A 21,861-nucleotide genomic window follows, 5' to 3' on the forward strand; every position below is an offset into this window, starting at 1 on the left:
AGAGCTTGCAGATCGCTGCGCAAGGTGAACTCACAGGTAGCTCTGATCGTGGCGAAAGGAGACGAGCAAGTTCAACCTGTACCAAGGATGCAGGCTCGCGTCGCAGCTGGACAAAGAAATCGACGGCGAAGAGAAGAAATGGAACATCATAAGTCGTGTGTGGGCGGAGAGTCTAGCTTACGCGGCGGTCAAGTGCAAGGGCCTTCAGCACGCACGGCAACTACAATGAGGAGGCGAGTTCCTGACTCACGTCTGGCTCCTCATGGCTCATTTCGGCTTGACCGATCACTTCCAGATACCGCCAGCCCCAGCGATCGCCTTGAACGGAATATATTAATAAGGATGAGATTTATTCTCTTTACCTATCAGAGGGGAGCACTTAAATCTCTGTGTTCGCTTGAACTCCTTGAACTTGTACAGGTCGCGATCTTCTTTGTTCATCCGCGGCTTTTTGCATGTACAAATTCTTCTGTATTTCTCAGTTAGATCAAATTCCATGTATGTCTTTCGACAAAATACAATAGCTAGATATATCAACTGTTGGAAACTCCTTTTGATCGGACACTCTTAACCCCGAACATCTCCAAAACCAAATACAATCACACCAATAAAAGAACAGGCATTATAGATGCAACTGTATCCTGATCACAACATGAACAAAGTTGCTTGGTATTGGCCGCATCTTGAGAAACCAATCTCATCTTCCCCGACTCAATTCCTCTACAACATTGTCCTGTTAACTAATAAAGGAGTGCTTCCAGTGAACGAAAAAACAGAAAGATTTTTAGATTTTGCCACGTAGGACGAACGTGATTCACGTTAGCGATCTCCGGTCAAAATTGATCGGAAAATCTCAATTGGTAAATTATCAAAAGGTTTAAGACTAAATTGATCGAATTAAAATGTTTAAGATCGGCCCAAGTGTAATGGATTTAAGATTTTTTTTGGTAATTTTTCCTATTAAAATGTTAATAAAATTTTCTCCCGTATGGAATTTTACAAATCAATTACATATTCTCCTAAGTCACTAAGAACTTAGATATCCCATTCAGAAATTAAAACAACCTTTGAATTGGATAGTTTAAAGTTAAGAGAAGTCTTACCCTTTATCGAAATTATTACATCTATCATTCTATATTCTAAAAAGTTATACTTTACGTAATCCAAAGGCTAATTAGGTCATTAATTTTTCTAATCAATGATGGTCAATTTACTTGTGCATTCGATAACCATCAATCAGGTATCTTCTTCAATTTGTTTGCTTTTTGTCCTAAACTGCATCAAAAGTGGAAGCTAAATCCGCTAATATAAAATCTACGTTTGATTGCTACTCTCATTCAATCAAAGTATGCCATACTGACAGAAAATGCTCGAGAGAATTGCAAGATTATTTTGCTATGATTTTTACCCCTTCTATATAAAACCCCACCAATGACTACACAAGTATTTTGGTGCCCAAAGTAGAAGTTCATTTAGAATTTGACAGTGGCTCTCTCGTTGTCCAATACATCTTCTACCTTTTAGAAAGCCGCATCTAAAGATTTTGTGGAGAACTCACCTTTAGAGAACTTCGGGATTTAGAGTTATGATTTGAAAGGCTGATAGTGTAACAAGATAACAATGTAATTTCATCTGCAAGTGTTATGAATGACAAAAAATCATGACAGAACCCACATCTGATCTTATGCCTAGCATTCCACCGTACTGACATACTGTCATGCTACCGGGACCTTTTATAATATGAAGGGTAATAAAAAGAAAATAAAGAAAAAACAAGGTTATTCAGATAGTCAAATAACTCATCAATTGGGTCCTTGGGCCACCCTTTGTCTAGACTAATTAAAAGAAAATATGACGGCTGGCTTTTTGTTCTTCCACAGGCCCTTTGGGCCCCCCTTTGTCTAGACACGTCCAATTTGCTTTGTTACAGGCCTTGCTAGTAATATAATTATGTTCTTTTCCGATAAAAGAATAAAGACTGAATTTTCTAGAGAAAAGGAGAAAAAAAGACTCTGACATCATTTCATGAGGACAATAGGAAACGGGCACAAGAAAAGGACAAAGAAAATACGAGGTTGAAAAAAACGAAATAGCACAAATGATCCATGAACTTTGATAAATGGAGAGACCTTGCTTTGCTTGTGGTGTTAAACTTGTCCAATGAGATATCTAGCTCATATATCTCGAAATAGCTTAACGGAACAACCTACAAATCAATCTGTTTATGAAAATATTATCCCTTTTCATGGAGTGAGCTCGCTTTCGGAATTCAGCCTTAGTAAATTTAAATCAAATATGCAATCGGTAGTTACGTGGCTATGAAACTTCCAAATGCAATTTTTATCAATTTGTAATATATACTTAAAGCCTAATGTGAGATTCTATGGAATCACCGTAAACTGTTTAGATAGTTTTAATTGTAAGACTCGTCCTCCGGCATAGTCCGAACTTTGGCCTAAGCCTAAAGCGTAAAAATATGTAATTGGAAAGGCAGTAGAAACCTAGAAAGATTTGAATTCATAACCTCCTACTGTATATCAAGTGACAGTTGATGGAACCATCACCTCGTCCTCCCCTTTCTCTTCGACCATCCGAACCTCTTCCACCCCCTGGTCAACCCTGGCCCCGGCACTCCTATCTTTCGAAAAACAACCTCATTATCAAGATCCTCTCCATGCGTCACCACCACTACCCGACCATCTTCAAGTGGTTCAGGTCCCACCCGTCACCATTTTGTCCACTAATTTCTAGGGTGGAACTGATACTAGGCCTTGGAGCTCGGCGTTTCTACATCGTGTTCTCGCCCTCCGCCTCCTTCTCTATCCATCAAGTTCTCTCTTTGGCAAAACCTACCTAAAAACGATAGCGATGACAAGAACTCTCTGATGACCTTCGGCGACATGCCGAACTCGCCAGCATACCCATTATGCAGATTTCATGCCTCTTTTGGATATACAAGGAAGGAGATGCGGACATGGAGTTTCATAGGGAGGCCTGGCTGGCAAGCATTCTTGCCCGATCAGTTGGGCCGGGTCCAGCTCGATCCTGAAATTCAGGAGTTGTTCACGTGGCTTGACGGCCGAGAGGAGCGGTCCATGGTGTATGTGTGCTTCGAGAGAAGCACGACGCTAGCAAATGACCAGACAATGGTGCTGGCAACCTCGTTGGAGATAAGTCAAGTCCACTTTATTAGGTTGAGGGAAACCAAGTGAATATAAAGAGCATATAGGACTCATTGTCAAACATGTGGGACAATATTTGAACACCCCAATTCATGTGCAAGCCAAAATAAAAGTAGTACATGAAATTTGACTGATGGGAGTGAGCGCACATACACGAAAGGGTATAGCACTGGCTTTGACACTGTGAGATTTTGAGATAGTATAGTCAACTGTTCTAAAAGTTTAAGTTATTAGGTAAAAGCGTAATTTAGTATTTACATATTCTACACCCGAGTTGAGAGTCTTCGTTCTTATGCTCAAGACGACCCTTAACTTTGAGTCCGTAGTTGCCGCGCGACTCATATCAACCAATAGATTTTTAGCTTATTGAACTATCAATTTATATCTTTTATTGGATTTAAATTGGATGAAAATATATAACAATATAGTACGTGAAATTTTTATTTCTCACGGGGTTTGAACTTGACAAAAGGGATAAAATAGAGAAAGAATTTTAATCAAACTCCATCATTTCCTAATAGTTATTTTATATGTAGTGAATATAAAGGTTAGATAAAGAGAAAGCATCTGTTATTAATTTTAAACTTGGAAAAAATATAAATTAGAGAAATCATTTTGTATTTAACTCTTCATTAACATGGCTTATCTCTCGTAGTTTCTTAAATGTACCTATAAGCAGAGAAAATATGAGCCAATGACGAACTTCTTCGTAAATATTTGAATGTTCAGCAATTCTCTCTTGCAAGTGTAATTGTCCAATCAAATTAGGATATGTGTTCATTCGCAGAACAGTTAAACTTGAGTTAAGATACTGGTTGATTGACATTTATCCATGTCAAATTCAAGATAGAATTGGATGTTTATTTATGGCTCCGTTTGTTTCACGAAAAATAAATAATTTGAAATTTTTTTCTCGAGAATGATAGCTAAGATACTAGTTGATTGACATTAATCCATATCAAACTCTGGAAAACTTTTCCTAAAAATGATCGTTATATCACTCACAAAAATGAAAGAACTAAAAAGTATTTTTATTGTCTATAAAAACAGAAGGCTATTGGATCAAATGACAAAGACATTGTTGAGAAAAAGATGGCTTTTCCCCTGCAAAAGGAAAGAAAATCCATAGGCCCATTTAGACATAAATTGTTATAAGTAATAAGTATATTCTTCATTAACTTATTATTTCGAGTGATACGAGCGATCTTTTTTTGGAAAATGTTTTCAAAATTAACTCATTTTTGGCAAAACAAACAGAGCAAATCAAAGTAAATGTTGATCAAACTTCTCTATAAATAGAAGGACTATAAATTGATTTTGGGAAGACTAGATGGAGACCTTAAATTTTGTAGATTTGCTATTAAGAAGTTCCAGAGAATTAAAGGACTTTTTTTTTTTTCGGACAAAGAGAATTAAAGGACTTCGAAGACGCAAAAACCTGTCAGATTTAGGTCATCATGACCTCAATCTAAAAAAAAGAACGAGTTGTTAAGACATCACCGAAGATTCAGGTGATCAAGGCCTCGGTCGTCTTCCACTAGAGACCAAGCCTTAAAGGCCCTGTCTGATTTATGAAAAGGAATCAAAGATGGTGCTCTCTTTTTGGAGATGAAGCCATTAAGACCTTTGAATTGTGCTCATATTAATGGAATACAACATATTAATCTTACGCCTTCAAAAAGTATGCTATTCTTCTACAAAAATATAAAATATTGCCATTACAAGAATCTTGAGAAAATTGTCAAAAAATTTCTAAACCTTTTATAGTTTTACTAATTCAGTCTTAAACCTTTTAAGTTTGTTGATTAAGTCCTAATCCTTTTCACCTTTTGCCAAATCAATCTTATTGGCCGAAAATCGCTGACGTGAATAATTTTTAATAATATTTTAATATTTTTCAATTATTTTTATTTAGTTTATTTACTTTTTCCTTTTTTTCCTTTTCTTTTTTCCCTCTACTTGCCTCGGGTGAGGGCCGTCGGAGATTGAGCGCTGGTGGAGGAAAAAAAGAAAAGGATAAAAGGAAAAAATAATTAAAAATACTCAAAAAGATGTTAAAATATTATTAAAAATCGTTCATGTCGTAGTCGGCGATGCCACATAAAACGGCCAGCGTTCACGTCAGCGATTTTTGGTCAATAGGACTGAATTGACCAAAGGTTAAAGTCTTTAAAACTGAATAGGCAACTTAAAAGATTTAGAACTGGACCGGCAAAAGTACAAAATGTTTAGGATTTTTTTTGACAATTTTCCCCAAGAATCTCATCTTGTTTCTCTTCCGCAACATCTCATTTTAGTGGAATATTAACGATTAGAAAATATGCATACGGACATGCATTTCCCCACTGCTAAGTAACTAGTTTATAGAATAACTTGAAGAAGAAGACGCACAGAGTAGATGTCGTCCAGAAAGAATTGGAAAAATTGTCCAGAAAGTCTTAAACCTATTACACTTTTATCAATTCTATAAAAAAAAAACCTTTTTAATTTTGTTAATTGAGTCTTAAACCTTTTCACATTTTTGCCAATTGAGTCCATTAGACCAATTTTGGCCTAAAATTACTAACATGAATGCCGGTGTCCTATGTGTCACAACGGACATTAATGTTGATAATTTTTAATAATTTTTTAATTTTTTAGTGATTAATTTATTCTTTGTTTGTTTGTTTTACAATTGTGGCCGGCGAGGGCATGGACCCCCACCTAGATCTAGTAGAGGGCCTAAACCCTTGCTTGGTTTGGGCAAGGGCCATGATGACCTCACTAGCCTTAGGCGAGGGTTGTGAGTTGATCACTTGTGGCTAGCAACGGTGTGGTGGTCCTCGTCCAAAAATAGGCAAGTGTTTCGACCCTCATCCGGATCAAGGAAAGGGCCCGACACCCTCACTCATGGTTGGCAAGGGCTGCGACACCCTCACCTAGGCTAGGCGGAGGTCGTTGGTCCTTTACAATTGGCTAGCGATCTCGTTGGCCACAGTTTAAAAAATAACAAACAAAATAAAAAAAATAAAAAAATTATCCGCACCGGCGCCAGCCGTGCTACATAAGACGGCTGTCGTCTACTTTAGTGATTTCCAGTCAAAGTTTGCAAGATAGATTCAATTGGCAGAAAGTGAAAAAGTTTATAACTTAATTGGCAAAATAAAAAAAGGTTTTTACTGAATTGGCAAAAGTGCAATAGATTTAAGACTTTTTATGACAATTTCCCAAAAACCATTAGTTATTCTATTGTAAAGGCTCCATACAAATCTTGTTTGACTCCTTTATATAAGAATCTCATCTTTCGGTCGGCAAAGTATAATTCTTATCCTTCCCTTTACGTGTATGTGATAAATCATCGTGAGATGACACTTGGAATAATTCCTTCCTTCTTTTGGCAATCTACAATTTGGACCTTATTCGAAACCAGCAACTTATATTTCCATTTTTTTTCCTTTTTCCGAGTCCAAAAAAGAAAAACCTTTTCTGCAAATGCACATTAGTTCAATTTTTTGTTACCCTAATGCATTCAGTTCCTCAGGTTTGTTTGGATGTTTGTGGTAAAGAAAACCAATTCAATTATCGAATGAAGACCGCACTGAAAGCAATGTTTTTTGAATATTAAAGGTTGCTTCTAAAAACAATATTTTCGCTGTACTTTCACATATATTGAGAACATTTATTTCCACGAATCAAGAACGACATTTACGAGAAAACAGAAAATCTAAAAGCACAAGATTTAATTTCTCATATTTTCAATGAAAATAAAAACTGGAAAATATTTTCGTGAATTGAGCCGGCCTCGATGGCTACTTCCACAACATTTGCAGAGTCGAATGGTATCAAATCGAAACATTTCGTGGGCGCTTTCTTTTCTGAAAGAATTGGAATCTTTCTTTTTCGCCAAGTTGTAATTTGGATGGCAAAGCATAATTTTGCGTTGTACATCAACCTTGGAAAATCTCATTATCAATTTGGCCATACAAACATCATATCGCGCGATCAAGTTCTCTCCTAGACAGATCAAATTACATTTAACGAGACTTCATAAGCTACACCAGTCTTGGCATGGTCCTGTTTCCACCAATTAACTATGTAGTTTGGATTCTTCTTCGCATAAATGTTCTTGTCACACGGAATTGGCGATCAAGAGAAATTTAGAATAACTTGTAGTGAACGGCCCTAATGAACAATCAAGTACTTATCTCATGTGAACCTCTTCTTCCACCATTAGCTTTGGAATGTGAAACTTTATTCTTTACTTTTCAAGGAGACAGAATTTGAATCAAAGAAACAAAAAGGCTCGCGTACAACGTCTGTGTGGCTAAAAATTGGGAAGAGTTTCTTTCAAGACTGAATACTCCAGTACAACTATCGTCCATCTATTTCGAAAAGCTACTACATGAAAGAAAAAGGCCGAAAGAATTTGACCACGGAGTTATTTGGATAGTGAAATAACTCATCATTTGTTTAAATTTGAAAAGAAAAATCAAACTTTTACATGAAAAGCCAAACTAACTCCTTTGAGCGACAAAATTGTGTCCAGGTAAAATTAGAGAAAGATCAACAGATTTAGTGAAAGTGTGGTTGGGTTACCTAAGACCAAATTTTCAAGAGAGAAGGTAAAAACACTCTTACAGCATTTGATGAGGATAATAGGAAATGGGTAACAAAAGACAAAGGTCAAGCAGAGAAATTAGTACCCAGAATGAGATGAAAGAGTTACCAAAAAGAAATGGCAAGAAGGAAGATTAACGGTTTAATTTGAAAAATCATATGGTGGATGTGTTGATCATGGCACCCATTGGCGGGATCGATATCTACCGTGAAACTCTGAAACAAGTATTGCCTCTTTTAACTACTTTCTCTACCAATGGCTAAGCTCAATAACATTATATTGCAAAGTGATTTACCAAGCATTAAGTATTTGAGTAGGCCGGTCTTGCATAAAATTACAATGGAAGATTTACGGCCTTTGAATGAGCAGAAGTACTCAATACGGTATATGTCTCTTATTGGATTTAAATCTCTAGAATTTTGATAAAATTAAATCATGTGAGGATTTGATCTCTTATCGGGTTTGAACTCGAAAAAAAAGATAAATTAGAGAAAAAGCCATTATCATACCCTATCATCACCCAATTCGTATATTTTATATATGTTGAATAAAAATGCGAGAAATTGGATAAATTATTTTGGGATAAATTTATGGCAAGTGTATAAAAAATCCCAAACCGATAAACCTCAAATTAATACCCTGAAAAATCCCAAACCGATACTTCGTAACAAACGAATTGTAAAAACCCCAAACTAGTATACCCGTCAACCGTCATGTGTCATCTAACTCAATAATTTGACGATCAAATGTAATGAAAACTAATGGAAGGCGAATTTATCACATGTATAATGGTTTGAAGTTTTTGGTTATCAAAAAATTAATTTGGGATAAATTTGTCACATGTGTACTAGTTTGAGGTTTTTCGTGGCATTAACCCTTAATTTTGATACCTGAAAATATATATTATATATAGTATAGAAAGTGTTTAATATCATACTCTTCATTTACGTGGCTTATTTTGAATGATGTTTCTTAAAGTACTCACAAACAGCGAATTTATGAGCCAATTACCAAATTCGTCTATGGATATTTATTGTTCAGCAATATACTAGTTGATTGACTTTTATCCATATCAAATTCAAGATGGATTGAATATTTATTTAAATCAAAGTAAATATTGGCACAAATTTTCTATAAATAGGAGGGCCCTCAATTCAATTTGGAAGAATAGATGAAGACTTTAAGCCCTTGTTCGTTTCGCAAAAAAATATAATTTTTTTGGAAAATATTTTTTAGGAAGAAAATTTTTAGGCCATTGTTTGGCTGAAACCTAAAAATAAACTCAAAAATATTTTTCTCTATTTGCCATGGAAAATCAATTTGACTTTCCTCTGTGCACTCTACTTAGTTATTTTTTATTTTTTTCTTTTTCAAAAATTCAAATTTTTAATTTTTTAATTTTAATTTTTTCTTTATTTTTTTCCTTTTACCTTTTTCTTCGGCCAGTGCTGCGATCGTCAACCGGCCGCCGGTTAGCTTGTCGTTCGTTTATGGCCGGTCGCTAGCCGGTGACCAGCAGAAGAAGAAGGAAGTAGAAAAAAGAAAAATAACTAAAAAATTGATTAAAAATAAATAAAAATAAAAATAGAAAAAGAAAAAGAAAATAAAAAGTGGCACGTAGGAGAACTTGCTTGGTCTAGGTGAAAGAAAGAGGAGGGCAAATGATTTCCTCTATTCAAAAAGATGAAATCATCTTCCTCCCTTTTGAATGTGTTTTTTTCCATTAGTGGAAAAAAATTCTTGATTAGTTTATTTTCCGTGTATTGAAAACCGAAAAATATTTTCTTGGAAGCAATTTTCTACCAAACGAATGGAGCTTAACTTTTGTAGATTTGATATGAAGTAGTTCCTCATATTGAAGATATTGTTAGCGTGAGCTGTATTTCCTATAAATTAGGGAATTTTCTTTTTCTTTTTCTTTATTACAGTTTTTCCTAATTTATTAAGATGTTAGGGGTAGCGCGTGTATTGTGTATAAGAACGATTGTAATGCTATAAAGATTCATTCAATATTGAGAAAAATATTCTTCTACATGGTATCAGCATAGGATTTGCTCCTTGTGAGTACTGTACATTAATTCCCGATTAGGAAGAAACGAGGTCGAAAGCGCCAAGCGCGCGGGCAGCAACTCGAACCACGATTAGCCTACTTTGGAACCTCATTAGTCTGTATTCTGGTAACTTTCTTGCTTCAAAATTGTCATATTTTGAAAATAAGTTGTCCATTGTTGCCGCACATGCCCGATTCTTCCGAAAACGAAGTTCGGACAAGGGAGTTATGAGGTCTCAAAGTTGGCCTATTGAATCTGTAAACTCTTTTTTGACAAAAAAAAAATGTAAAATCTTTTGAGCAAAAAAAAATTCTGTAAAATCTGAAATTTGTGTCATTCGCGCGTGTGCTAACTTCAAACGGCCATACAGCTTATCTCGATTTTCGTAATTTTGGCTATTTTTTGAAAATTTCAAACGAGGATGGGAATGTTATATTTTGAAATCTGACTCTGTTATGTGGCTGAAAGTATTATATTTTCCATTAATGTTGATGGAAAAATATTATACCGAGGGAGTGACCGTATAAATGGGAAGTCTCGAAAAATATGAACTTCTCTGTCTATCAACTAGAAATTAACATGTCTTTTTAGGCTGATCCCTATCCTAGGAGTGAGCAAAAGGAATCAATTGGATTAGGAACCGTTGTGCCAGCCTAGTTCGAAATGGTTGGTTCAGGCCGAACCGCCCGCACAGATCATTTGGACTGGACCACTCAAGATCCGATCACCCCTACCCTATTCAATGTTTTTATTTATGCTTCTCAAGTGTTATTTACCATATTTCAATCTTTCTTGGAGTTTATGGACTGAAATAATACATTGAGGGACACTTACGTAATTTTCTTATGTTTGGACTCTTTTGAGGTAATTACGATTTTTGACTAGCGAAAAAAACACATATACCTTTTTTTTTATTATTTTCTCTTTATTACGTGGTATTAACTTTAACTAAAGAATTAAGTATATCACTGAAATGATATCGTTTGTTGTCGAAATTCTAATTTTCTTACCCCTAAAAAGAACGCAACCCTAAAACAACCATTTCTTTTGTAGGTTATTTCAACAAAATTATTAGGGAAATTTTCAAAAAAGGGCCTGAAATGCCCTCATTTTCTCAAATAAGGGCCTGAAGTGGACTTTGTTTTAAACAAGGGCCTGAAGTGCTTAAATCGTTTCAAAAGAGGGCCTGACCAAAGGGCATTTTTGTCCTTTTACTTTCTTTTGCTATTTTTTTTTTTTTACTTTTATCTTCTTTCTTTTTCTTCATCCTTTCCCTCCCCTTCTCCCTCGCCGATCAACACCGCCATCACCATCGCACCTACAAGTCACGCATCCCCCTTCCTCCGACGCCGCCGCCGGCCACCACGGCCCCGGGAGTGGGCCCACCTCCCCGAGCGTGTTGGCCCTTACCGTCCATCCCGCCGCAATGGCCGGGGGCGATGCACTTCGCCTGAGGTAGAGCAGGTGGTGGAGGTCCGGACTTGGCTCAACACCGCCCTCACCAACATCGAGAACTGCCCCCTCAAGTCGCGGGATCTGAACGGCTTGGACTCCATCATGATGCCCGCCTCGTCCGCCAACCTTTTGCAGTTCCTTAGCAACGGCTTGGCCGCCAATGGGGGTTTGCTCGGATCGGAGCGGCCCGAGACCGAGTACGAGGAGTTCCTCGTAGGCGTTCCACTTCATCTTCTTGATCGCAAACACTTCGCCATCCGGACAACCCTTGTACACCAAACCCTGGATGAGACACCTCGAGCTGAACCCGTCGATCGCTTCCTTGAACTTGCTGATCCCGAACACCCCGTACTTGTCCAAGCAGTTCGACACGTCCGCCATCAGATTCACCTTCATCTCCCTCGACCCTTTCTCGCCGCGCGCCATCCTCTTCTCTCCATCTCCCTCCAGATTGGTCGGCCCCGGCCCCGGCCCCGGACCCGGACCCCTCTTCTTGTTTGATCTTTCTCTGTGGAGCTAGAGCTCGATCCCCGTAATCAAGAATGCCCCAAGGACTTCGACCCCGATTGCCAACCCCACGATAAGCCCTGTTCTTTCTTTTCTCGCCGATGGTACGGTGGTGGAGACGATGGGTTGGGTTAGATTTGGGAGCTTAGAGACGGGCAGGAAGATTGTCTCGGTAGGTTTGGTGTTGTCGCCATTAATGCCCACTATGCTCTGTTCTTGGATCCTGAATCTCGTCGCAACGCTTCGGAGGTTGTCGTTGGGCTGAAGCAAGTACGAGACCAGGAAATTGGCCCCATCCCCCGACCGGGTCTCGTTGGGGCACTTGTAGAAGATCGGGAACACCACGTCGACCCCGATGGTCAACTTCGTGGCAACCAGGTCGGGGTTCACGAGCTTGACCGACGGGTACGAGGTGAGGTTCTCGAAGGCCCCGGTGGAGACGCGGTAGAAGGTGTCGCCGGAGCGGATGGTGTAGGTGATGTTGGCGTAGGAGATGTTGGTGCCGTTGTGGGGGTTGCACAAGCAAGTCGGAGGGACGAACAGGGGTTGGTCGGCGGCGAGGAGAGGGCGGAGGACGAGATGTTGCTGGGGTCGGCGAAGAGCGTCGCCCCCCGGCCAGTGTAGTGGATTGGATGATAAGGGCCGACACGCTCGGGGAGGTGGGCCCGCTCCCGGGCCGTGGTGGCCGGGCGGCGGCGCTGGAGGAAGGTGCGGTGGTGATGGCGGTGGTGACCGGCGAGGGAGATGGGGAGGGAAAGGATGAGGAAAAAGAGAATAAAAGTAAAAAACAAAAAAAATAGCAAAAGAAAGTAAAAGGACAAAAATGCCCTTCAATCAGGCCCTCTTTTGAAACGATTTAAGCACTTTAGGCCCTTATTTGAAACAAAGTCCACTTCGGGCCCTTATTTGAGAAAATGAGGGCACTTCGTGCCCTTATTTGGAATTTTCCCAAATTATTATGGTAAAGAAAAATGCTTTCCAAAGAAATCATTTTAGTTTTCATTTGTTTGATGATATGCTGAAAAATGTGACCAATTTTTATTGTACTTACCTATAACTAATCTTGTACCATTAGCTTTGTTTTGCATTTGTCCGCCCTTATTAGAGAATCTCCACAAAGCACTTACTAGTATTCAAATTTAGGACTATATAAAAAATATTTTCTCAAAATAATCGCTTGTATCACATACAAAATAAACGGAATTTTCAAAATATTTTCGTCATCCACGAAAATGTCTAAACATGAATTATTTTGATACTGAGAACATCTTTCATTTACTAATTCTTCCAAGCAATACAACCGATCATTTTTTTGGTATATATTTTTCGAATTATTTATTTTTTGCGAATAAAATGGAGCCTTGATGACCAAAATCTATTCTTTTCATTGTTTTTGATCTAGGACATATTTTGGTTTGGAAGTTCATGTGCTTCATACATATATAAAAAAATTCTCCCTACTAGCAAATCTCTTCTCAGTTATCATACTTGAGATTTATCTCAATGGGATTCTCTTCGTTAATGGTAATCAAAATTGAACTCCTATTAGTGAATCGCTATGTCAGTAAGTGAACTGTAATTCTTTGGCCCTGCTGCTAAGGATGTCCGCATGCAGATATACATTACCTTTACATGCAAAATTGAGATGATCGTATTGGTCCTATGAATGGAAAATTACCAAATAATTCATAAATCTATTGAATTTATGCCAATTCAGTTCTAAACAATATAATTGACCAATTTAGTCCTAAACTTTGGAAGATTTGCCAATTTAATCATTCCAATTAATTTTGGCTAGATATCGCTGACATGGTTATATGTGTGTGTAATAGGGTGTTTAATATTATAATATTCACTAATGTGGCTTATTTGGAACGTAGTTTCTTAAATGTATTTATAAACAGTGAAATTATGAGCCAATTACCAAATTCGACGTGAATGAGGCAATTACCAAATTCTACATGAATATTTTATTGTTCAGCATTTTTTTTTTTTTTTGCAAGTGTAATTGTCCAATCAAATTAGGACGTGTATTCATGAGCAGAACAACTAAACTTGAGTTAAGACGTCAGTTGATTGACTTTTCTTCATATAAAATTCATGATGGATTGGATATTCATTTAATCCTATTAAGTATAAATAAAATATTTTTATAAATAGGAGGTATCGCAATTCAATTTGGGAAGAATAGATGGAGACTTTAAATTTTGTAGATTTATGAAATTGTTCCCAATAATTGAAGAACTTCGAAAACATAAAAACCTGTCGGATTTCGGTAATCACAACCCCAATCAAAATGTTTGTCATCAAGACCTCAACAACAAGTCGTCAAGAACTCGCCAAATGTTCAGGTCATCAAGACCTCAACCATATTCAATTAGAGATGAAACCATTAAGCCCCTCGAATTTTGCTCATATCAATTAAAAATCACATATTAATCTTACACATTCAAAAAGGGAAAAATTGCAAAAAAAAAAAATCATAAATTTATTGTAATTTTGTGCCAATTCAGTCCTAAATATTTTTTTTTCCACATTCAGTTTTGAACCTTTTGTAATTATGTCAATTCAGTCCCTCCGGCCAATTTTGATTGGCCGGCGCTAATGTGGACGTCGTCCAGCGACATAATATTTTAATATTTCTTTTGTTTTTTGATTTTTTTATTTTATTTTTCTCTTTTTCTCTTTTATTTTCTTTCTTCTTCTTTTTCTTCACTCTCCTTCATCTGGCTGGTTGCTGGCCAAAGGTGATGACTGGCTGGCGAGGTTGCCCTTGCCGAAGAGGGAAGAAAAAAAAAATAAAGAAAAAGAAAAAAAAATGAAAAAAAAAATAAAAACTTCAAAAAACTTTAAAAAATGTTAAAATAATATGTCGTCGGATGGCCTACGCTGATCGGTGTCCATGTCGGCGTCGGTCGGCCAAAGTTGGCTAGATGGACTGAATTGACATAATTGCAAAAAATTTAGGATTGAATCGGCAAAAAAAAAAAAAATTTAAGACTGAATTGGCATAATTGCAATAGATTTATGACTTTTTTGGTAATTCTCCCCTTCAAAAGGTATGATATTTCTCTATAGAAATACAAAACATTCCCATTAAACAAATGCATCTTTTTCTATTACTTGATATCTCATATTAATGGAATACTATCGAAAATATGCACATAGACTAAGCACGCCCGTCTAAAGCGTGGACTAACTAACAAGTAAATATTACATCTTCAAGAAGAAGATGCATCTAGAATACTACAAACATTATCGTGAGTCCTTTATCAAAGAATCTGATCTTTCGGTTGGCAAAATATAATTCTCTTCGTTTCCTTTGCATGCATGTGGCAAGTCATCGCGAGATAACACTGTCGGGATAATTCCTTCCTTCTTTTGGCGATTCATTGTTTGAACCTACATCTGCATTTTTTTTTTTTTTTGGCTTTTTAATGAGTCGTAAAAGAAAATCTTTTCCATCAAAGAATTTGTTCCTCAGGTTTGTTTGAATGTTTGTGGTGAAGTAGACCAATTCAATTATCGAAAAAAGACCGCATTGAAAACAATGTTCATTTTCTCGTACATTAAAAGTAGCTCCTAAAAACAACACGTCTTCATAATTTTTTTCCTCATATAATGGGAAGCAGAACATTTATTGTTTACGAATGGAACACGACATTTTCAAGCAAACAGAAAATCTGAAAGCCCAAGATTCTATTTATTCTTATTTTCCATGAAAATTAATATATATATATATATATATATATATATATATATATATATATATATATGAAAACACTTTCACGGATTGAACTGGCCTTGGTTGCTACTTCCACGCCATTTACGAAGACAGATGGCATCAATCGGAACGTTCCGGGCGTGCTTTTCTTTTCCAAAAGAATTCGAATTTTTCTTTCTCCTCAAGATGTAATTTGGATAGCGGAGCATAATATTTCGATCCATACATCGACCGTGGAAAATGAGTCTCATGAACATGTTTTCCTTCTCCACACACAGCAATTTCAGCTTTTGCATCGAATACCCCTCGACTTGGATTCAGAATCTCGAGTCATTTTCTCTTTGCTCCAATTATCAATCAATCTTCTCTGTATGTTGCCCTCAACGATTTATCGCGTATATCGTCTCGTTTCCGTATGGAGCTGGGATTCTTCTCCGCATTACTATTCTTCTCACAAGGGATTGACGATAACGAGAGATTCGAAACAACTTACAGTGAATGGCCCAAATGAAGAATCTGATACTTATCTCGTGTGAGGCTCTTCTTCCGCCATTAGCTTTAGAATGTGACACTTTATTCTTTACTTTTAAAAGTAGACGTGCATTGAATCAAAAGAAAAAAGGATCACGTACAACATGTGTGTGGCTCTTGGCTAATTAGACGATCAAATTGGGCAAGTGTTGTAGGTATTTTGGATTTGTCGGGATTCGGGGCATAATCAAGTCGAAGTAAAATATAAAACAAGAAAGAGAAATCGAGACACGAGATTTTATCTTAGTTTACTTTTAAACTAGGGCTATGTCCGCCAGAGGATTCCACTATAATTAATACCTCAAACTTCCCGCTACATCACTCAATTATAAGGGAAAAAAAGTATATATAGCAATAGCTATTCATGAGCCTTAGCACAATAGGATTGGTATTTCGAACCTTCTCGGGAAAGCAGGACCCACGTGCTTTCCTATCGTAGGGGAATATGAACCACACCTCAATAAGATTAGCATTTCAAACCTTCGCAACCCCGCACTTTAATCTGTGAGCTTTTCGAATGATTTGAATTTAGACAAAACAAGAAGTTTCGATACATGAGAGATCATCAATTCATTGGAAGCTTAATTTACTTAAAAAGAAGATAAAAAGGAAAGGAAAGAAGAAAGGTGGGTTAATAATTCCCGCAATGTTCCGGGCGACTCCCACTCCGGTCGGTTCGTTTTGCTCACCCCTTGGATAAGGTTCATCCTAACAAAGAAATGATAATCTTTAATAGATAGACAGGAAAGTTCATATTTTCTGAGGCTTCCGTTTGTCACAATGTATAAAGCTCAATGTATAACCTTTTTCCATCAACATTAAAGGAAAAATAATAATGCATTTGTCAGCCAAAGTACTTCAAAAACGTCAAAAACCTATCTGATTTAGGTCATCACGAGCCCAATCAAAATTTTGTGTCATCAAGACACCTCAACAAGAAGTCGTCAAGAACTCACCAAATGTTCAGGTCATCAAGGCCTCAACCACATTCAATTACAGATGAAGCCATTAAGCCCCTCGAGTTGTGCTCATATCAATGGTCACGCCCTTCAAAAAGTACGATATCATTTTCCGGCAACCTAAAAAGCATTAGTTATTCCATTGTGAAAGCTCCATACAAACGTTGCCGTGACTCCTTTATCAAAGAATCTAATCTTCCGGTTGGCAAAATATCATTCTCATCCTTTCGTTTACATGTATGTGGCAAGTTATCTCGAGATAACTCTCTCGGAATAATTCCTTCCTTCCTTCCTTTTGGCAATTCATTATTCGATGGCATACCTCCATTCTCTTTTTCTTTTTACTGAGTCCTAAAGGACAAATCTTTTCTATTATTAGTTCATTTTTCTGTTACACTAATGGATTCAGTTCCTCAGGTTTGTGGTGAAGTAGACCAATTCAATTATCGAAAAAAGGCGGCACTGAAACCAATGTTTATTATCTCGTACATTATAAGTTGCTTCTAAAAACAACATTTTCATAAAATTTTCTTCCTATGATGAGAACATTTATCTTTCCTAGTCGAACACGACATTTTCAAACAAAATAGAAAATCCGAAAGCACAAGGTTCTATTTATTCACATTTTCCTTGAATAAAAGAAAAAAAACAAAAACTCTTTCATAAATTGAGCCGGCCTTGATTGCTACTTCCACACCATTTGCACAGACAAATGGCATCAAACCGGAACATTCTGCTCGTGCCTTCTTTTCTAAAAGAATTGGAATCTTTCTTTTCTCCTCAAGTTGTAATTTGGATGGCGAACTAACCCTATATATATGCCTTTTCTCTAAACGAATTGATCGGCATCAAACATTACTGAAGAGCAAAATGGCGCAAGAGGCGATGAGCAAGTACAGGCAATTCGGCTTCTTGGTGGACGCTGGAGTAGAGGTGAGTCCTGATGAGTACCTAACCAAACCGGGCAAGATTGACGACCTTCTCCGAAAGGGCGCCATTTACAAAGATAAGAAGAAGGCAAGCCCTCCTCTCTCTCTCTCTCTCTCTCTCTCTCTCTCTCTCTCTCTCTCTCAATTCGATCGGATAATTTATATACATGAAAGATATTCTTGATGGACATCCTATTTGCCAATATCGGTGCTGATGTGGACAATTTTTAATGATATTTTAATATTTTTTTCAAGTTTTCTATTTCTTTTAATTTGTTTTCTTTTCTTAATATGGCCTGTGAGGGCCGAGGAACCCTTGCGCTCGTCGGCTATGGACGAGGACCCGACGACCCTCGCCCTAGTTGGGCGAGGCCAGCCTCACCCGATTCTAGGCAAGGCTTCGGGCAGCCGCGATGGTTTGGGTGAGGCTGGGCGGGCTCTCCTCTATGGCCAAAGAGGGCCCGAAAACCCTTGGCTGGCCACAAGAAAAAAAAAAGGCAAGGAAAAAAAATATAAAAGATAATAAAATTTTATTAAAAATATTTACGTCGGCGCTAGGCATTCCACATAGGACTATTAGTGTCCATGTTAGCAATTTCCATATAAAATTGGCCGGATGGATTCAATTGCCAAAACTCGAAAAGGTTTAGAACTCAATTAGCAAATTAAAAGACTTAAGACTAAATTGACAAAAATATAATAAATTCAAGAAATTTTGAACAATTTTCTCATTTTTGTGTCAATGTTAAGTATGTGTGTGTTTGCTCGCATGTATCATCCCAAAATGTCATTTTGAATGGATCGATAGCAACTTTGCGAATGAAATCTGTCCTCCTTATACTTTGACCTACATGCACACACTAACTGATGTTTCTCTGCTCAAATTTCCAAAGGCTTTACAACCATAACAGTCTTTGAAGAACTGTGAGCGATAAATTCTTGAAGAAATGAACTCTACGATATTTTAATTGTTATAATTTATTTTTTATTGCTCAAAACAAATTATTAATCTCACAATAGATTACGAACAATCACATAATGATTTCTCTATTTCAAAACGCTGTCTATGGCAGAGGTTTTGGGTTGATGGCCACGGACATACCTGCTTCACAATCTATGCTAAGGGACTCCACATCACCAACGGGGATAGACCAATATATTGGCAATGGACGACTGACAGGTATTTTTGAATCTTTAGAACTACATACACATACGTGTGTGTGTGTAATATATATCATATACTGCACCCTGCCTTACACTACGACTCTAACTAGGGTTTTTCATATTATAGTAAAGGATGAATTATATTTGATAGAGGGGAACATAAAAAGGATAAAGCAAGAAATTTCATGGGATTTCTTTAGGGAAAATCTTGAAAGGGGAAACCATAGCAAGAGACAGAAATTTGTTTGAGGGAAGTAATGCTAGTATTACATAATATCGATCTTCATCTTCTCTCTTTTAATTCATAAATTGTTGGAATTATTCGTTTGGTATAATGCTGTTTATGTTTCACCCTCTTGTGCTACATAGATAGATTTGCCTTCACAAGGGCGCGATGAGTCATTCTTCGGTCTTGGCATCTAAATTTTCATTTTTGCCTTCACAAGTGGTATCTAAATTTTCATTTTTGCCTTCACAAGGGCCCGATGAGCCAATTAAATTAAGAGCGCACGATACTTTTAAGGGATATTACACAAACAAGAATTTCGCACCCAATATTCAATATCGTTCTTAAACTTTTAATTTGTTCCTATAGTCCCTTAGCTTTACCCTAATTTGTAATGTGGTCCTTCAACTTTTAATTTATTCAATGTAATCCTTAAACTTTTGGTAAATGTAGGCAGGTACCAAAAGTTCAAGATCACATTGAACAAATGAAAAGTTCGGGGACCACATCACATACTATGCAAAAGTGCAGAGACTATATTGAACAACTTGAAATTTTAAGGACAATATTACATATCGGGTCAAAGTTCATGAACTATTTATGTCATTTTCCGTATTTTTAATGAGTAAAATTTTAGGTTCATCTTCAAATATTGCCGTCAGAGTTAGTACGTTCATTATATACTAAGAACTAGGTATTATGACCAATTTGAATTGCTTATTACGTTTTAATTGTACTATTTACTTCAATCTTATCCATTTCGCTTATTTTATCGATCCTAACCGAGTTATAATTATATCAAATTGTAATCTACTTGAGCTTTCTCATATTTTCTGATTTTCATTATAACTTTTTTTATTATTTTTGAGTGGATGAGAAATAAGGAGAGAGTATGATGAGTTTCTGGAGGCGGTGGGCCTTACTGTGGTCGGGAAAAATACGTGGAGAGTAGAGATGCTATTTTGTCTTTTTGTGAATATATATATGTGTGTGTGTGTGTGTGTCTGTATGTATGTATAGTTAAGTATAGTTGGCCAAATTGATTGAAAAAAAAAAAAGTACATATATTACTCTTAACAGTAGACGTAATAAAACTACTCCAGCGATCGCATCGAAGTGGCAAAAGCGCTGAAGGCGAGGTGGCTAGAAGTCAAGGGATCGTTTTGGACGATGGATCTTTCGCCGGAGACGCTGTACAAAGTCTCGTTTCTGACGAGGATGGAGGGGAGTCAGGGGACGTCCGTCAACAGCATGGCCGAGCACACGGTGAGCCTGAGACTGACTCTCCCGGACGGGAACAACCAAGAGAGACAAGCGATCTTGCCCAAAAAAGAAGGGCAACCACCCGGTCCATGGCACGAGCTGGAGGTGGGGCTGTTCACCGTGACAACAGATAATGTGGGCAAGATGGAATTTTCCATGCAGAGATCGTTCGGACGATGGATGGGAGGGCTCGTCATCGGGGGCGTTGAGATCAAGCCCGTGTGATCACAAGCAGTTATACAAATATATGTAATAAGAGCGAATCCGGATGAATTGCTTTCGTGGGTGTGACTATAGTGTTACGTGTGTATGGTCGCGCGCCCGTGTATGCTGGGCGCATTTTATGTACTAATGTCTTTCTATTTCCGGGCCCTCGTCTCATTGTCTATGATATATGTCCGTCTATCGGTCTTATGTTACTAGCCAATAATGGGAGGTAAATCAAAGTGTTAGTCAAACATAGTTTGATTTATGCTTTACCATTTTAATATATAAAAGTCATTTGGGTATTTAATTATTCACTTCACATTTATTACCACAAAGCGGAAAAAAAAAAAAAAAAGGTCAAAAGAAGGCGGTTCAGAAGCCGCTAATTAGTCTGTCTTCTGGTAAATTTTCTTGCTTCAAAATGATTATATTTTATAACTAAGTTGTCTATTGTTGTCGAATCTGTCTAATCTGACATTTGTGTCGTTCGCACATGTGCTGACTTAAGATGGCCGGGCAACTTATCCCGATGTCCGGTTGCATTTTTTGTTTTCACAGGGAAATTTCGAACAAGGATGGGAGAATTTTCCGTAGCCGACCGACAGATGTTATAATTTTGAAATCTGGTTCTGTTCCGTAGCCGACGGACGTTATAATTTTCCATTAATGTTGATGGAAAAATGTTGCACATTGCGACATTTCGAGGGAGTGACCTTATCAATGGGAAGTCTCGAAAAACATGAACTTTTCTATCTATCTACAAGAAATTCACATTAAAAATTAATCATGTATTCATAAGGCATTTTTTTTAGTTATCTTCCGATTATGGGGAAGTCTCGAAAAACATGAACTTTTTCTATCTATCTACTAGAAATGTACATTAAAAGGCTTGCAAGCCCTCACCCGAGGTCAGCGGGAGTCACCGACAATGCAACGGCGGTGAGGGCCCTCGCCACTACAAGCCTTAATTCCTTTTTTTTAAATTATTTTTTAGCTTGTCATATTATTTTTAGATTTAATTAAATTTTTTTTTAAAAAGCTTATTTTAAGTTTGGAAGTCCACGTG

General features: G+C 37.3%; 1 protein-coding gene across 1 annotated transcript; it reads left to right on the forward strand.

Moving 5' to 3' along the window:
• The first annotated feature begins 17,832 nt into the window (after nucleotides 1–17,832).
• Nucleotides 17,833–21,120, forward strand: LOC115744813 (protein PHLOEM PROTEIN 2-LIKE A1-like). The gene is made up of 3 exons (XM_030680186.2): nucleotides 17,833–18,023; nucleotides 19,009–19,115; nucleotides 20,429–21,120. The coding sequence occupies exons 1-3, from the start codon at nucleotides 17,877–17,879 to the stop codon at nucleotides 20,811–20,813; spliced, it is 639 nt and encodes a 212-aa protein (XP_030536046.1). The 5' UTR covers nucleotides 17,833–17,876; the 3' UTR covers nucleotides 20,814–21,120.
• Nucleotides 21,121–21,861: the final 741 nt, after the last annotated feature.

Source organism: Rhodamnia argentea, chromosome 8 (genome assembly GCF_020921035.1).
Source record: "Rhodamnia argentea isolate NSW1041297 chromosome 8, ASM2092103v1, whole genome shotgun sequence".
NCBI classification, from domain to species: domain Eukaryota; kingdom Viridiplantae; phylum Streptophyta; class Magnoliopsida; order Myrtales; family Myrtaceae; genus Rhodamnia; species Rhodamnia argentea.